Raw genomic sequence first — 14187 nt, forward strand, 5'->3', positions numbered from 1 at the left:
TCCTTTTTTATTATTTCTAAGTGTTTTCAATATTGTGTTTTGATAAAACACTTTGTGACATGAACCTTTGCATTTCGACCAACAATATTTAGAGTTTATTTCATTTCACAAGTCACAAGGATATGTTCTTTTGCTCCTGTGCACATTCCTGTGGGCGTTCAGGTGGTGTTCCCGCCGAAATTGCTTTGAGCAAACTTCGCATGCGAATGGCTTTTCGCCTGTGTGCACTCTCTCATGGACCTTCATTGAATGGTAGCTCTTAAACTCCAGATCACAGAATCCGCACTTCTTGTTCAATCCTTTCTTTTTCATCCTCACTTCTGGATGCAAATCCATGTGTTTGTGGTATTCAATCTTGTTTTTGAATGAAATGTTGCAAATTGTACACTTTCTCGCTAGCTTTCTCGTGCCGTTACTTCGCTTCCACAATTCTTTGTGCACTTCATTCACGTGCCTTCGCAAATTTGACACCGAGGTGAATGATCTGTCGCAAGTATTGCATGGGATTTTGGTTCTCTTTTCTGAATGAACTTCCAAATGTTGCTCCAACCTGTAGCGCGTGGCCAATTCTTTGCCGCAAAAAAGACACTCGTAGGGCTTGATTTTCAAATGAATTATGTTTATGTGCTGCATTAGATTGGCTTTGGACGTATAGGATTTCCCGCAAGTTGAGCATAGGAATCTTTCATTGCCCTCACTGATGGTTCCACTCTGCTCCTTTTTCCGAACTCTGACCACTTCTGCCTTATCAGAAAACACTTCTCCCGGCTCCAGGACAGCCTCAGAACTGCCCAAGAAGTCCACATAGTCTATAGGATCGCCATCGATGCCAACAGATTCGGGCTGAGTTCGTTTTTCTACAAGTATCTCAATCACCTCAATATTCTCCTTATCCTCTGGTTCTTCCTTACTAATTGTACTTTCCACCACTGCTCTTGCCAATATATCATTTTCGGCATCTTCCACATACTCAATCTCCTCGATTTCCTGACATTTGGCGATTTCCAAATCTTCCAAGTATTTTGCGTATGCATTCTTACAGGTGATTTTGAAGTGCCACAGATCATCCAGTCTCTCATTACAAGATTTACAAATTAAACTCAACCAGTCAACCTAATTGGAAGAAAAGCAGAGAGAATAAAAAAGTTTGATATCAAAACAATCGTCAAAACATTGTTCATCATACCACAGAATTGGTGACTTCTTCCATTCTCTGACGAACTTGAGTGAGTTTGATTTCATCCGCGCATGCATCTGAGAGGGATGTAATATTCTGGCATATCTGACACCGAACCTTAAAGCTAATTTCAACTGAAGACATTATTTCGCCAATCTTTATTTCACCTTTCCGAAAATGTGTGAGCCATGTTTGACGTTTCTTAGTTACTTCAGTTTACAATAGGGAGCGCAGCTGCAGCATAAGAGGAGAATCCGAAAACCGCGGGTTTTTCAATTCTTGAGACGATCTCTATTATAAGATAGAAATAGCATTTTCTTCTAAGAATTAAATTTACTTTCCATATTGTGTTTTCATGAGATCTTTTGAAAAGGGCAAATTGAATAACTCACGTCGTTGGTTGATTATGAGATGCCTCAGAACACTTAATATTGTGGTTTTTCCACATTTTCCTCTCGTAGAATCTCTTGGGGCAGTTGGAACACTGAAAAGGAGTTTCTCCTGTATGAATTCTCGTATGAATCTTGCGACTGCCTTCCTGTGTGAACACTTTTTCGCAATATTTGCACGGGTACTTCTTTTGCCCAGTGTGAACACGCTCGTGAGTCTTTAAATGTTGATCCTGCCTGAAGGTCTTTGAGCAAATTTCGCATTTATACGGTTTCTCGCCTGTGTGAATCCTTTCGTGGATCTTTAGCATTGCATAAGCTTTGAATTGCTTAGAGCAGAACTTGCACTTGAGATCCAATCCTGACCTACGAATTCTCACTCCAGGATGGCTGCTCATGTGTTCCTGATACTCCTCCTTGTTCTCGAAGGCGATGCAGCAATACTTGCATCGTGGCTTTGGCGGTTTCCTCTTCAGTGGATCGTTATGCACCTCAGTGATGTGGCGCTTTAGATTTGTGGGCTTAGAGAATGTTTTACTGCATAAATCGCACGGAAATCTGGGTCGATCCTTGACATGAACAGACTCATGTTGTTCCATTCGATAGCGCGTTGCGAATCTCTTTCCGCAAACATTGCACAAGTAAGGAGTGATTTTCAGATGAACCGTATTCATGTGCTGCTTCAAGTTGCTCTTCAGATAGGTTTTGTCGCATAGCGAACACGTGACATGCACTGGATTCCATTTGTTTTTTCTACGCTTCTCCTTCTCCATCAGAACTAATTGCTCTTCTTTCTCCTTGGAACTCTCTTCTATGTTCAATGTAGGAAGCGTTGTGACTTGGAATAAAGCGGGCACTTCACAATCCTCCTTGACTTCCTCAAATCCGTCCAAACTGTCCAAATATTTCCTGTACGCATTCTTGCAGAGAATCTTGAAGTCCCAGAGATCATCGAGTCTCTCTTTGCAATAAGTGCAGATGAATCTCAGCCAGTTGATGTTCTGATACTGAAATGTAATTAATTTGCTCATACTGAATTGTTTGACTACATCAATCATTTTTCACCTCCTTATTTGTGACTGATTGCAGTTTATCTCGGAGATATTTAAACTCCTCATTCGACAGGTCCAGCAGAGACTGTGCATTTTCACAAATTTGGCACATTTTACTAGCTATTGCACTCATTTTTCGCAGAAAACTAGAAATTCCAGGAAATTTACTCCACGCTATTTGTTTACCTTTGCAGTTATCAATAAATCCGCTACGCGTCGCTGATTGGAGCAAAGCGGCGGAACGGTAAAATGCGCCGGGTTGATGAATGAATTAATTGGCTTTTATTCAGAAGATTCAAAAAACCACACATCAAATAAATAATAGATATTGTCATAGAATCAATGTTGATCTTACGTCGATCCTGAGCATTTCACGCAGTGATTCTTGAACAGCTTCCTGTCGCTGAATCTCTTTCGGCAGTTTGAGCATTCGTAAGGCGTCTCTCCGGTGTGAAGTCTTATGTGTACCTTGCGATTGCTGGCCTGGGAGAATACCTTATCGCAGAAATTACATGGGAACTTCCTTGCTCTGGTGTGAATGTTCATGTGTCGCGTCAAATGGGCGTTCTGCTTGAAGGTTTTCGAGCAAATCTTACACGTAAATGGCCTCTCATCCACATGAATGCTCTCGTGCTGCGCCAGGATGTCAATGCTGCTGAACTCTCTTCTGCAATAGCGGCATCGGAACCTATCGAGATCCGTGTGAGTCTTGAGGTGCTCGTAGTACTCATATCTGCCCTCTGTGATTGTGCTGCACTGTTGACAGATCCAGAATCTCTCCTCCTGTTTTAGCTCTGCGTGCACCAACTTCAAGTGCTTGTTGAGGGTGTGCTTCGTGCTGAAGGTCTCTTTGCAGAATTCACAAGGCACTCGAGGTCTGTTCTCATTGTGCGTCTGCTCGTGAACAATCAAGCTCTGGCGATTCACGCATTTCCTGCCACAGAAGTTGCATAGGAAGTTTCGCGTCTTCTTGTGCACAACAACAACGTGCTGCCTTATGTTCTGCTTCGCGATGAACTGCTTGTCACAAATAGCACATGTGTACGGTCCGGGCAAACTTAGCTTCTGTCTGCTTTCCTTGTGTATCTTCCCCACCTTGTTCTCTGGCCTTTTCCTCTTCTTTTTGGGTCTTTCCGGTGCCTTTTCGCTGCTCTTCGGCTTCTTGCGCTTCCGCTGTAAATCCATATCGATGGTGGTCTCTTCTGCAAGCATGACCATTTCAAATGATTGGAAGTACTTCTTCTCTTCTTCCTCTTCGTCCATTTTCTCAGTGGGGAAGATCTTGCGATCTTTTTCGCTGTCTTCGTAATCATCCTTCACATCGTAAGAAGACATATCATAGTCATCCGGCATTTCCTGAGCCTCTTGGATATCCAGATACTTCCTGTACGCATTCTTGCAGAGGATTTTGAACTCCCACAAATCATCGAGTCTCTTCTTGCAATCCGTGCACAGTGATTGCAACCAATTGCTATGTTGATTCTAAATAAAGCACAATATTATACAACATACAAGCACACATTCTACAAATATGCTATTTCAAAAATTTACCCCAGAATTGGTCAATGATTCCAGCTTGTCTTGAAGATGTCTCAATTCTTCTTCATTGGGTTTCCAAAGTTTCTGTGATTTCTCACATATTTGGCACTTTTCCAACAAATCGGTTCCCTTAGAAGTCATATTAATCATAAATTCACCTTCTCAGACGGATATTTCAGGCTAAAAGAGGAGGTTTTGTGTTTTCCTAAAAAGCAACCCACTTTACAGATGACTTGTTTACTTTTCTAAGACCGGAGCAATCCGCAAGAGGCGCTTCGATCGAAATGGTGAAAGATTTAAATGAAACCATGAAACCGTTGATAGTGTTTAATTGTAGCATTTTATGAATTCCAAAGTTTATTTTTATTATACCATTCTTTAGAAATGTACGACATAAGATTGACAAATTCAGCTTTTATAAATGTTTATGCTCTAAACTAGGTCAAATTGTAAAATATAGGAAAGGAAATTCGATGAAAAAATGGAGCACTTTTATGCTTAAATAAAATTTTGACTAGCTTTGAGTTTGATTCTAAACCTAAACACAATACCTACTGTAGTTCTAACTCTCTAGGACTCTGTCTTGATAAGAGATACTTCCTTTAAGCTTAGCTCTTACCTAACATTTACTGATATTTCGACAAAAGTATAATATATACTGTCTTTTGCGAGATACATCTTATAAGACATTGTACTATCAATCTAATCTTATTCATATTTTGATTCTACATACATGAATGCAATACTCTCTTGATCATTTAAACAATTTTGTGATTCTAAAATTTGCAAAATAATCTGATTTATTCGATTTCTGAGCCTCTGTGTTTTGCATTGGCAATTTTCCTCTTGTGTGTGTAGAATAAAAGAGTCTCTATTGTGCGAACTAAATCATTGCACTTAGTTTTCATGATATATTTTTATAATTATTCTATTCTAGAATATGTAAGTTTTTCATACCGTACTTGAGATTAAAAAATCCATAAAAGAACTGTTTGAGTTTATATAAAATCTTGAGGCTCTGGTTTTCACTATAAAACCATTGAGTGAAAAGGATAAAAAGTAGCAACTCAAAAGGCAGGGATTCATCAGCGTGGCTGTCTATACTTTCAATCCCAGATTGACTAATTTGTCAATCGCAGCGGACGATAGAACCACTTACAGTCATGTGGACTCCCCAGTGTGGAGTCTCATGTGCACCTTGAGGCTCCGTCTCTCCGCGAAGGCCTTCTCGCAGACGACGCATTTGTAGGGCTTCTCGCCCGTGTGCACTCTCTTGTGCGTCTTGAGATGGGCACTCTGGCGGAAGGCCATTCCGCAGGTGTCACACTTATAGGGCTTCTCGCCCGTGTGCACCCTCATGTGTGTCTCCAGGACGAACTTGAAGGAGAAACACTTCTTGCAGATGTCGCACTCGAAGGGCTTCTCGCCCGTATGCGTGCGAAGGTGGTTTTGATGGATGGCCGCCGTGTTGGAGATCTTGCCGCAGAAGGAGCAGATGCAGATGACCTTCTTGGCCTTGGAGCCGTCACTCTTCAACCGCTTCTTGATCTTGTCCGTGCGCTCCTCGGGCGGGATATGGCGCAGCTTGTGCAGCTTCAGGTACATCTCCGTCTTGAAGCGCTTCCCGCACACGTCGCACTGGAACTTGATCTTCGAATGGACGTTGTAGTGGGACTTCAGAGTGGTGATCTGGGCGAATCCCTTGCCACAGATTGTGCACAGGTGATTGCGCAATTTCTCGTGGATGTCCTCAATGTGGCGCCGGAGGTTCTGCTTCGTGGAATACATCTGATTGCAGTGCGGACAGACGTTCTTCTTGGAGTTGGTGTGGATCATGCGATGCTTGGTGAGGAAGTAGTGATTCTTGAAGGATTTGTCGCACTGATTGCACTGGTATGAGTCTTTTCCCTTGGCTTTCTTGATCTTCTCATGGATGTCCTCAATGTGGCGCCGCAGGTTCTGCTTCGTTGAATACTCCTGGCCACATATGGGACAGATGTTCTTCTTCTGGGTCGTGTGCACGCCCTGGTGCTTTGTGAGATAGTAGTGATTCTTGAATGTCAACTCACACTGTGTGCACTGGTATTCTTTGTCGTCTCTCGGCTTCTCCACCTTCTCATGAATGTCCTCAATGTGGCGCTTTAGATTCTGTTTTGTCGAGAATTCATGGTTACAAATAGAGCAGATGGTGTCCTTAGCTTCTTGATGGGTGGCCTTATGCTTTGTGTAATAGTAGTGATTCTGGAAAGTCTCATCGCACTCACTGCACTGATAACTCCTGTCCACTGACTTTCTATTCTTCCTTCTTGTTCGCCTCTCCTCGCCATCCTCGTCCTTCACCTCGGGATTCCTGTCCTCCACCTTCACTTGCAGGAAATCCATGCAATTCTCGTCAAAATCATTATCAGACTCGTCATCAGTGTCGTCGCGACAGAAGATCTCATCCACTGGATATTCAGTCTTCACGAATACATCTTCAATGTGAAAAACATCGCTGCCCGGAGAGGATCTGTCCCCCTTTCTGTTCTCATCCGAGTCCTCAAGCAATTCCTTGCACAGTTTCTCATACGTGTCTTCACACTTGCGCTTGAACTCGTAGAATTCATCTACTTTATCTCTGCAGTCATAACACACATATTTGAAGGTATTGCTGCTGTCTTCCTCCTGAAAAACAGACACAAATCAGCAGTAGTATCCCTCCTGACTCGGCACACCCAGTCTATTTTCCCAGGAAACCCGTTTGTTTACACAGGAAGTGCATACCTTGAAGGTGGCAATCTTCTGGAGTTTCTCATAGATGTGAGTGTGTCTTTCGGTGAGAATATCCAGCAGATCATCTTGTGTCTCACATATTCGACAAATATGTAGTTCCGATGCTGGTTTGCCACGCTTTTCATCCACAGGAATACTGAGAGAGAAGTCTTTTTCACTCATTTTCCCAGACCATCAACAAAAATTTGTGACCAAGTTAAACGTCAAAAATAGCTTCTCATTTTTCCGGAAAACGCATTTGCGCAACCAATCGCAAGGAGCGCTGTACTCACTGTGCGGTTTTTCTCCCGCCAGAAAATTTTTGTATTCTCAATAAATCTTTTATTTCATTTCTTTTCCTTTTCGTTATTGAAAGTGGTTTCAGATGTTCCTCTCCTATGTGAAATCTCAAGAGTCCCTTCGTCTTGACAGACTGTTTGCACTGAGAGCGTGTGTAGGCGCCGTGAATGTTTATGTATCTAAATAGTTCGCCGCATTCTTCACATTTTTTTCACTTTTAAAGTTCTTGAGAAGAATTCGCTTTTTTCTCAGATGCAGGATCTTCATACAAGTTCGAGCTGTGGAGGTTGTGGGATTGCTTGGAGTTGTGGTGCCTTTGGTATTTTCGAGTCGCAGTGGCGGAACACATTGCACCAAAACGTTCGCTCTTTGAACCTTAAGCTGCTTTAGATGCTGTTCAGTATTGAAATCTCTCTCGCGATGGCCCATTTCATGGATTCTACAATTCAGCCTCGATTTGTATTCTTCAGCGCAGTACTTGCACTTGAAAAGGGAAGCATCGTGGAGTCTTAAATGTTCCAAATATGTGAACATGCGGTCAAATATTTGGCCACAAAAAGGACACTTCCTGTTCTTTTGTGTCTTTTGCACTGGCTTTTTTTGAGATTCAGGACGATGCGTTCTCATGAGATGGTTAGCCAGAGATCTTTGATCCTTGAACTTCTCTTTGCACTGTGAACACTTGATCTTGGTTTCTTCCACGGTCTTCAGAATCAATTTCTCGTTTTTGGGCTTTGGCGATGTCTTCGGTCGGTAAATTTCTTTCCAACTTGTGTCTTCAGGAACGTCAACTGCGGATTCTTCCATAAATTGTTCTATCTTAATTGCATCAATGTCAACCTCTATAAACTCTGGCTCAGCGATAACATTGGACTCCTCTCTTTGACCAGGATCTGGTTGAAGTACTTCTTCCAGATAGTCATCAATAGCCTTCTCGGGTTTCTTATCTGCATTTTTAGGCTCTCTGAGCCTTTCAACACTGATTCTCCCGGTGATCGCAAAGTTCATGAGTCTCAGGCGCATTATACGGATTTTACTCCTGAATGCATAGTATCCTTGTAGGGCATTCTCACACCTGTAGCAAATATACTTGAAGATCTCATCGAAGTTCTTAGCATCCGTACTTTGCTGGAATTGTGGAAAAATATTGTGAAAAGGTGAAAAAATGTACGTTATGAAACATGCCCATACTCTTGGACCCTCGATCTGCTGCAGTTTCACGAGTAGGTGATAATTTACGGTCTCCGTCAAGTCCACTAGCGCATCCTTTTCCTCACAGATTCGGCATATTTGTGGATTTATCTCTCTTTTCAGTATTACTTTCGGTGTTTTAGTTTTAGCAGGAGCAGCAGCCTTTTCCTTTGACATCTTGGTTGAGCAAACTGAAGTTGGCCGCATGAGGCGCTCCAGCGGGAGTTTTGAAATCACAAGTGATTTTGTAATCTTTTCCATGAAATTATTAATTTTGAAGATACATATGTAAATATTCGCTCAATTTGGAGCATTTCATGACTGCAATAATGAAATAATTCATTCACAGTTACCAAATTGTTCAGAATATTCAAGAAATCATTGTCGAAATTGCACTTGACTTGAACGCGAGAAACTTTCAAATTGCCTCAATTTCCAAATTTATATTGCAAAATTTCCTTCAAACATTCAAAAGACAACTATTTGGATCGAAAGACAAGCCATGTTTATTAATGAAAATTAATAAATTGCTTACAAGGTGCGAGTGCACTATTGCGTACGCATTACATCGGATGACCAACAATCTTCTTAGGAAGTAAAAGTCTTTGCATTCTCGCCAGATTTTATTCTCGCTCGCGATCAAGATCAGTTTATAATAAGATCAAAGCATGCGATCTGGGATATAATAGTTTGGGAATAAACCTATCTGAAATCACATCTACCGGAATGATCCTAAATCGCGGTGGAGATTTCGAAATGCTCTGCGTGAATCACACGGAAATATTACTTCACATTAAATAAATCTCTCAAATAGCCACATTTTCCTTTCATACTAATCAAAATGCTGCAATTAGGAACGATAAGTTATGTAAAAAAGCTCTGGATATCATATAAAAAATGCAAAATACTCTCTACTGTATGAATATCATTCGAAATCCCCATCGAGAACCTATCGCAGTGGCATCCTAAAGTCTATTGGAATGCTTCCTGGCCGTGCCGATGGGCCCCGCAGTCGTTCGGCTGGCCCCTGAGGAGCTCTGAGATCGCAGGTAGTCCGCGTACATCCGGCGCGCGTGATTCAGTGTTCGCGTGACGTTGTGCTTCCGGACCATCTTGTCGAAGTGCATGGCCATCTCATTGTAGTCCATTCCGCTCTTTATCACAAAATCTCTGCTCTGCAGGAGCAGCGACAGCGCCAGGAAGATGAGGAAGGGATTGCCGCCGCCAAACTCACTTGGCGGCGGCAGATCGCCAGGAATCTTTGGTGGTGGGGCTGAGTTACTCGCCTCAGACGCCTCTTCACACGAATTGGTCATCGTGACGGCGGCGGTGATTCTCTGATCCACATCTAGTGTACTTCTGGGTGGCTCCAGTAGCTTTCGCGACTCATTCCAGCTGTCCGATCGGTCAGAGTCTGACTCCTCGCCGTACACAACCGAATTCCTGCTGCTGGGCTTTGAGTCATTTCGCCGAATCAACAGGCGAATTGGAGTGATGGATTTACCGCCGTTCGTCTCATCGACAATTTCCCCATCATATTCTAGATCAGTCTGCTCATCGGGCGTGGTGAGATTCACTCCCGCCACTCGACGCTCCTCCTCTGTCCCAGAATTCAGCTGGTGTAGAGGATTCTCCCAGACGAAGACATCCGTCGTGCCACTCGTCACCTTTGCCGGCGTCTCTTCTCCCGATCCCACCTCTTTCTGGTGCCCATTGAAGAGACTCTCGCACACCTCAATTGAGTTGTGCTCCAACTTTGTGTACGCAATTCCTGGCGACTTGTTCTTATCCCCACTGTTCACAGAATCCCCACTTCCTGGTGTGTCACAATCCAGCAGCGAGTTAAAGTGCTTCTTCTGAAAGTCTGGCCCAAAGAGCTGCCTATCCAGATTCTCCAATTCCAACCGCAATTCCCTCGTCATGGACGTGGTCATGGGGAAGTACTCTTGCGAATCATCTGGACTGTCATCAAAGGGATTGGTTGATCTCTCTTCCGCCTTTCCTTTTTCCGCCTGCTTGTTCATTGCGGCAAAATTGAGGAATTCATTGAAGTTCTTCACAAGTTTCTGGCCCTGATCATTCGTCTGAACACTGTCGAAGGAAGCTAGAATGCCCTTTTTGCTAGCCGCTAGACGCTCTTTCAGTTCCCTAAAGTGCCCTCCTGACGATTTCTTCCCTGTCACATGACGATTCAGAGAACCACCCTTAACTAGAGGTTGTCTCCGTGGAGCTTCGTCAGGCGTTGAGGGCCGCTGGGGCTCCATTTCAGCACTGTCCGCGCAAATCTCCACAGGCTTTTCCTCCAGAATCTCCTCCTGTTTTGTCGAACACTCAGGGAACCTAAACTTTGTCTCGTCCAGACTCTGAGGACTCTTACTGTTGTTCATATCAGGACTGAGACACGCCAAGGTCTCGTCAAGGCTATGATTCAGGCGCTTAGTGGTGCCCAGCGGAGCTGGACTCGTTGGGTAGCTGATGTGATGACTCTGTAGTGATGCGGCTGAGTTTTGCCGACGCAATGCGCAGATTTTTGTATAAGGATTTTCCCTGGGTGTTCTGAGGATTGATGACATGTTCGGCGCCACAATCTCCGGAGTCACCTCGAACTCCCTCTCGTGCAGCTTTAACTCTTGCTCAGGCGGGTCCGAAGGAAGAGAACTCCACAGCACCTCCAGCATCCGCAAGCTGTCTTCAAAGGCAAACTCCCGCTTCATCTCGAGCAAAAGCCAACGGTAGCAGAAGAGAAGGTCGTCCGCCTGCTGTGCTTTGAGATACTCATAGAATTCCGGATCGTAGTGCTGGAGAGAGATGGTTAAGTGGGTGAATTTCTGTGTCATGGCCAGTCCATCGAGCATGAAGTTCCCGCAGAGACGCCTCATGACGGCACAAAAGCAAATGTAAGCCTGAGCCTCATCGCCGCCCATCGTGACCAGGAGAGGCGAAGCGATGTCCGACATGCCCTGACAATAGCTTACAGATGGATGATTGAGAGCGAACGTGGTGAGAATATTGAAGAGAGCAGCAATATTTTGATTATCATCACTGCCTGCGTAGAAGGGATGCAACCTGTCGGTGCGAAGGACATCCTTCCTCACCATGCTGGTCACATAGGCCAACTCCCCGGCAACGTTCCCCCGCTGGACAGCTATTCTCCACGTCTCGCGGAGCTTGAAGTACTCCGTGGACTTCCTCTTGATGTAGTCCATTCTCTCTCTTCCAGTCATCCCGTCCGGATAGACGTTCAGAATGTGCTTCCACACTACTCTTCTCAAGCTCGGGTCAATGCCACCCATGTAAATCACCTGTCGCAGGTTGAACGGTTGCACAATCTGACCCACAGAGTCCAGCATCCCACGGAACTCTGCGTCTGTTAATGGGTGTCTCGGGGGCTGCAAAATTGTCTGCTCATCTATGAAATTGAAAGCCCGCTGAACCATGGAGAAAGTCCTCTCCATTTGATTCATGAGGATTCCAGGGAGACGATTCTGCACATTCTGAACGTATCGCTGTCCGGCGCCCAACATGTTCTCCTTGGGGGCGCTCATGTTGCTCGAATTGCTCGTGGAATCCCAATCTGGCGCCTCGGAGAACGGCTTGATATCCACACGGAGGTTGAGACATGGTTCCGAGGCGTTAGCTATTGAGTAATTGTGCGCTCTGAGGAAGGCAGCGTCCAGATCCCAGTCCGACAGCACCGACAGGTAGATTTCCTGGCCATTAGGATCGATCGCCTTGTAGCTTATCGTGAAGTCTGTCTTGAGGTCGAACGCCTTCGCTAGGAGACTGTACAGCACCTCAAGGGAAGTTATTTGTGGATCCACCGAGAACTTCCGCCACTCGGGCGGCAGATTCATCTCATACTTCTGCGAAGAGAGGGAAAGTGTGTGAATTGGAGTGGAAAATGTGGTGAAAGCAAGGAAATTTTTGGGAAATAACATCCCAGACATCTCACCTTTACTCGCACCCGCACAGCCTCGCGACTATATCCAAGCACGCCCGCCATGCCGACTCACTTTGAACAAGTCTTCCAACTCACTCACGCTGCTTGACTAGATTGAAAAGCATTTTCAGACAATGAAAAAGCTAAGAAAAGCAATTTGCACGTCTTTTTTCTCCCAGAAAATGACACACACTGACACTCCGGAAGTCTGCCGCGTGGTGGCGCTGCGGCAGCTCAGTGGTCGGAGTGTTGCTTGTCAAAATCGCCGCAGCTCCGCCCTATGGCGAAAATCCGTGGAATATCCAATGGATAACCATGGACGATTTCCATGCTATCCGCGTAACAGCATCCATGGAAAATTCCTCGGAACTCCGTGGATCAACAAGGAAAATCCTTGGAATTCAGCATGGAAGATTCCATGCTGAATTCCATAGGAATTTAGCAAGGATGATTTTCCATGGATTATTTCCCACATTGCTTCCAAATTTTCCATGGTGACTTTTCCCATATATGGAAGATTTCCATTGCGATTCCATTGACCAATCCAAGGACGATTACAAGGAATACCATGGAGGAAATTCCAATGTGTGAAATTTCTCCCAGAAATTCCCGGCGCTCCGCCCCAAAATATCCAAAAAAAGACTCATTTATATTTGGATTTGTATTTATTAAATATAACCAATCAATCTTACAAATGTGATTCTGATTGTGATTACGCGTTGCCTTGGTGGCTGCTATGCCGCTTCCCAGGGACTGCTACTTTTCTAGACGACTGCTACCGCGGTCGCCGGAAGTCGAGATGCTCTTTGATGTCTTCTCGCACCGGTCCGGATATGTTTGAAAAAAGCTGGAAAATAAAATACACTAATTACTGATCGTATATTTGCATGGTATTCCCTCCATGGTATTCCTTGTAATCGTCCTTGGATTGGCCAATGGAATTGCAATGGAAATCTTCCATATATGGGAAAAGTCACCATGGAAAATTTGGAAGCAATGTGGGAAATAATCCATGGAAAATCATCCTTGCTAAATTCCTATGGAATTCAGCATGGAATCTTCCATGCTGAATTCCAAGGGTTTTCCTTGCTGATCCACGGAGTTCCGAGGGATTCACCATGGATGAAATTCCAGCATGGAAATCTTCCATGGTTATTTATAGGATGTTCCATGGATTTTCGCCATAAGAATTCGAGAACATGAAGAACATTTTTTACCTTGTCATGAGTCACACTCTGTCGGATAAGTAGATCCTCCGGTAACCGCTTTTCCGCATCCTATTTTCCTGTAAAAAAGACATGTTCAGTATAGAAAACAGGATATATCTCTTATGTTTCGGTAATTCCATACTTACATTGATTGTTTCTCCTACTTTGACGTTGTCCGGAAACCTCGAGTCTTCTCTGACTGTGGGGTCCCTGTGCCGTCTCCATCGCATACATTCAGCACTTTTCCTGAAAATATCACCAAACTTAGAGTGTTTACCATTAAAACTTAACGTTTTAGTACTGAAAAGTACAGAAAAATACTTACGCGTTCTTTCCTATGAGAAGAATTTCACAAGACTGACGTAATCGCGTGGGGACGCGCAAAGAGCGAATTATTCCGTGGAAAACCCATGGATATTCCGCGGATTTATCACCATGGAAAATATTCCATTCTAATATCCATGGATGGCCAAAAGGAATATATATGGAATTATTCCATGGTATCTTGCTTGGAATAAAGTGGAATTTATCCATGGAGGATAGCTTGGAATTCCGAGGATTTTATTCCTATTATAGGAAGAAAAGTGGAAGATATTCCATGGACGATTTCGGATCGTGGAATCCGTTCTCCATAGGGCGA

The 14187-nt window shown here is 44.0% G+C and overlaps 4 protein-coding genes and 1 long non-coding RNA gene across 5 annotated transcripts; all 5 read right to left on the reverse strand.

Moving 5' to 3' along the window:
* Positions 1 to 3: 3 nt before the first annotated feature.
* On the reverse strand, positions 4 to 1419 carry LOC132260915 (zinc finger protein 287-like). Its single transcript, XM_059759309.1, has 2 exons — positions 1187 to 1419; positions 4 to 1113 (listed from the first exon to the last, which is right to left on the reverse strand). Exons 1-2 carry the CDS (start codon positions 1319 to 1321, stop codon positions 106 to 108), a joined length of 1143 nt encoding a protein of 380 aa, XP_059615292.1. The 5' UTR covers positions 1322 to 1419; the 3' UTR covers positions 4 to 105.
* On the reverse strand, positions 1342 to 8578 carry LOC132259229 (zinc finger protein 729-like). Its single transcript, XM_059756785.1, has 10 exons — positions 8400 to 8578; positions 7389 to 8336; positions 6921 to 7100; positions 5329 to 6821; positions 4316 to 4337; positions 4170 to 4241; positions 2974 to 4100; positions 2632 to 2827; positions 1570 to 2573; positions 1342 to 1468 (listed from the first exon to the last, which is right to left on the reverse strand). The coding sequence occupies exons 1-10, from the start codon at positions 8574 to 8576 to the stop codon at positions 1450 to 1452; spliced, it is 5238 nt and encodes a 1745-aa protein (XP_059612768.1). The 5' UTR covers positions 8577 to 8578; the 3' UTR covers positions 1342 to 1449.
* LOC132260914 (zinc finger protein OZF-like) lies at positions 2878 to 4385 on the reverse strand. Its single transcript, XM_059759308.1, has 2 exons — positions 4170 to 4385; positions 2878 to 4100 (listed from the first exon to the last, which is right to left on the reverse strand). The coding sequence occupies exons 1-2, from the start codon at positions 4305 to 4307 to the stop codon at positions 2970 to 2972; spliced, it is 1269 nt and encodes a 422-aa protein (XP_059615291.1). The 5' UTR covers positions 4308 to 4385; the 3' UTR covers positions 2878 to 2969.
* Positions 8579 to 8905: 327 nt separating the features above from the next.
* LOC132260439 (TBC1 domain family member 25) lies at positions 8906 to 12547 on the reverse strand. The gene is made up of 2 exons (XM_059758541.1): positions 12352 to 12547; positions 8906 to 12262 (listed from the first exon to the last, which is right to left on the reverse strand). The coding sequence occupies exons 1-2, from the start codon at positions 12400 to 12402 to the stop codon at positions 9365 to 9367; spliced, it is 2949 nt and encodes a 982-aa protein (XP_059614524.1). The 5' UTR covers positions 12403 to 12547; the 3' UTR covers positions 8906 to 9364.
* A 344-nt stretch (positions 12548 to 12891) lies between these two features.
* On the reverse strand, positions 12892 to 14179 carry LOC132260696 (uncharacterized). The gene is made up of 4 exons (XR_009468374.1): positions 13873 to 14179; positions 13694 to 13793; positions 13557 to 13624; positions 12892 to 13186 (listed from the first exon to the last, which is right to left on the reverse strand). It is a non-coding gene; the product is annotated as an uncharacterized LOC132260696 (long non-coding RNA).
* Between the last annotated feature and the right edge of the window lie 8 nt (positions 14180 to 14187).

The sequence above is a fragment of the Phlebotomus argentipes genome, unplaced genomic scaffold (genome assembly GCF_947086385.1).
Source record: "Phlebotomus argentipes unplaced genomic scaffold, Phlebotomus argentipes genome assembly scaffold_18, whole genome shotgun sequence".
In the NCBI taxonomy this organism is placed as follows: Eukaryota; Metazoa; Arthropoda; class Insecta; order Diptera; family Psychodidae; genus Phlebotomus; species Phlebotomus argentipes.

Coding starts and splice junctions, on each gene's coding strand:
- LOC132260915 (XM_059759309.1), bottom strand. CDS start 1,321: ATGTCTTCAGTTGAAATTAGCTTTAAGGTTCGGTGTCAGATATGCCAG. Junction 1,114..1,186: donor AAGAAGTCACCAATTCTGTG/GTATGATGAACA, acceptor TCTTCCAATTAG/GTTGACTGGTTGAGTTTAAT.
- LOC132260914 (XM_059759308.1), bottom strand. CDS start 4,307: ATGATTAATATGACTTCTAAGGGAACCGATTTGTTGGAAAAGTGCCAA. Junction 4,101..4,169: donor AATCATTGACCAATTCTGGG/GTAAATTTTTGA, acceptor TGCTTTATTTAG/AATCAACATAGCAATTGGTT.
- LOC132259229 (XM_059756785.1), bottom strand. CDS start 8,576: ATGTCAAAGGAAAAGGCTGCTGCTCCTGCTAAAACTAAAACACCGAAA. Junction 4,338..5,328: donor ATGAGACTCCACACTGGGGA/GTCCACATGACT, acceptor CTCCTCTTTTAG/CCTGAAATATCCGTCTGAGA. Junction 4,101..4,169: donor AATCATTGACCAATTCTGGG/GTAAATTTTTGA, acceptor TGCTTTATTTAG/AATCAACATAGCAATTGGTT.
- LOC132260439 (XM_059758541.1), bottom strand. CDS start 12,402: ATGGCGGGCGTGCTTGGATATAGTCGCGAGGCTGTGCGGGTGCGAGTA. Junction 12,263..12,351: donor CTGTGCGGGTGCGAGTAAAG/GTGAGATGTCTG, acceptor CTCTCTTCGCAG/AAGTATGAGATGAATCTGCC.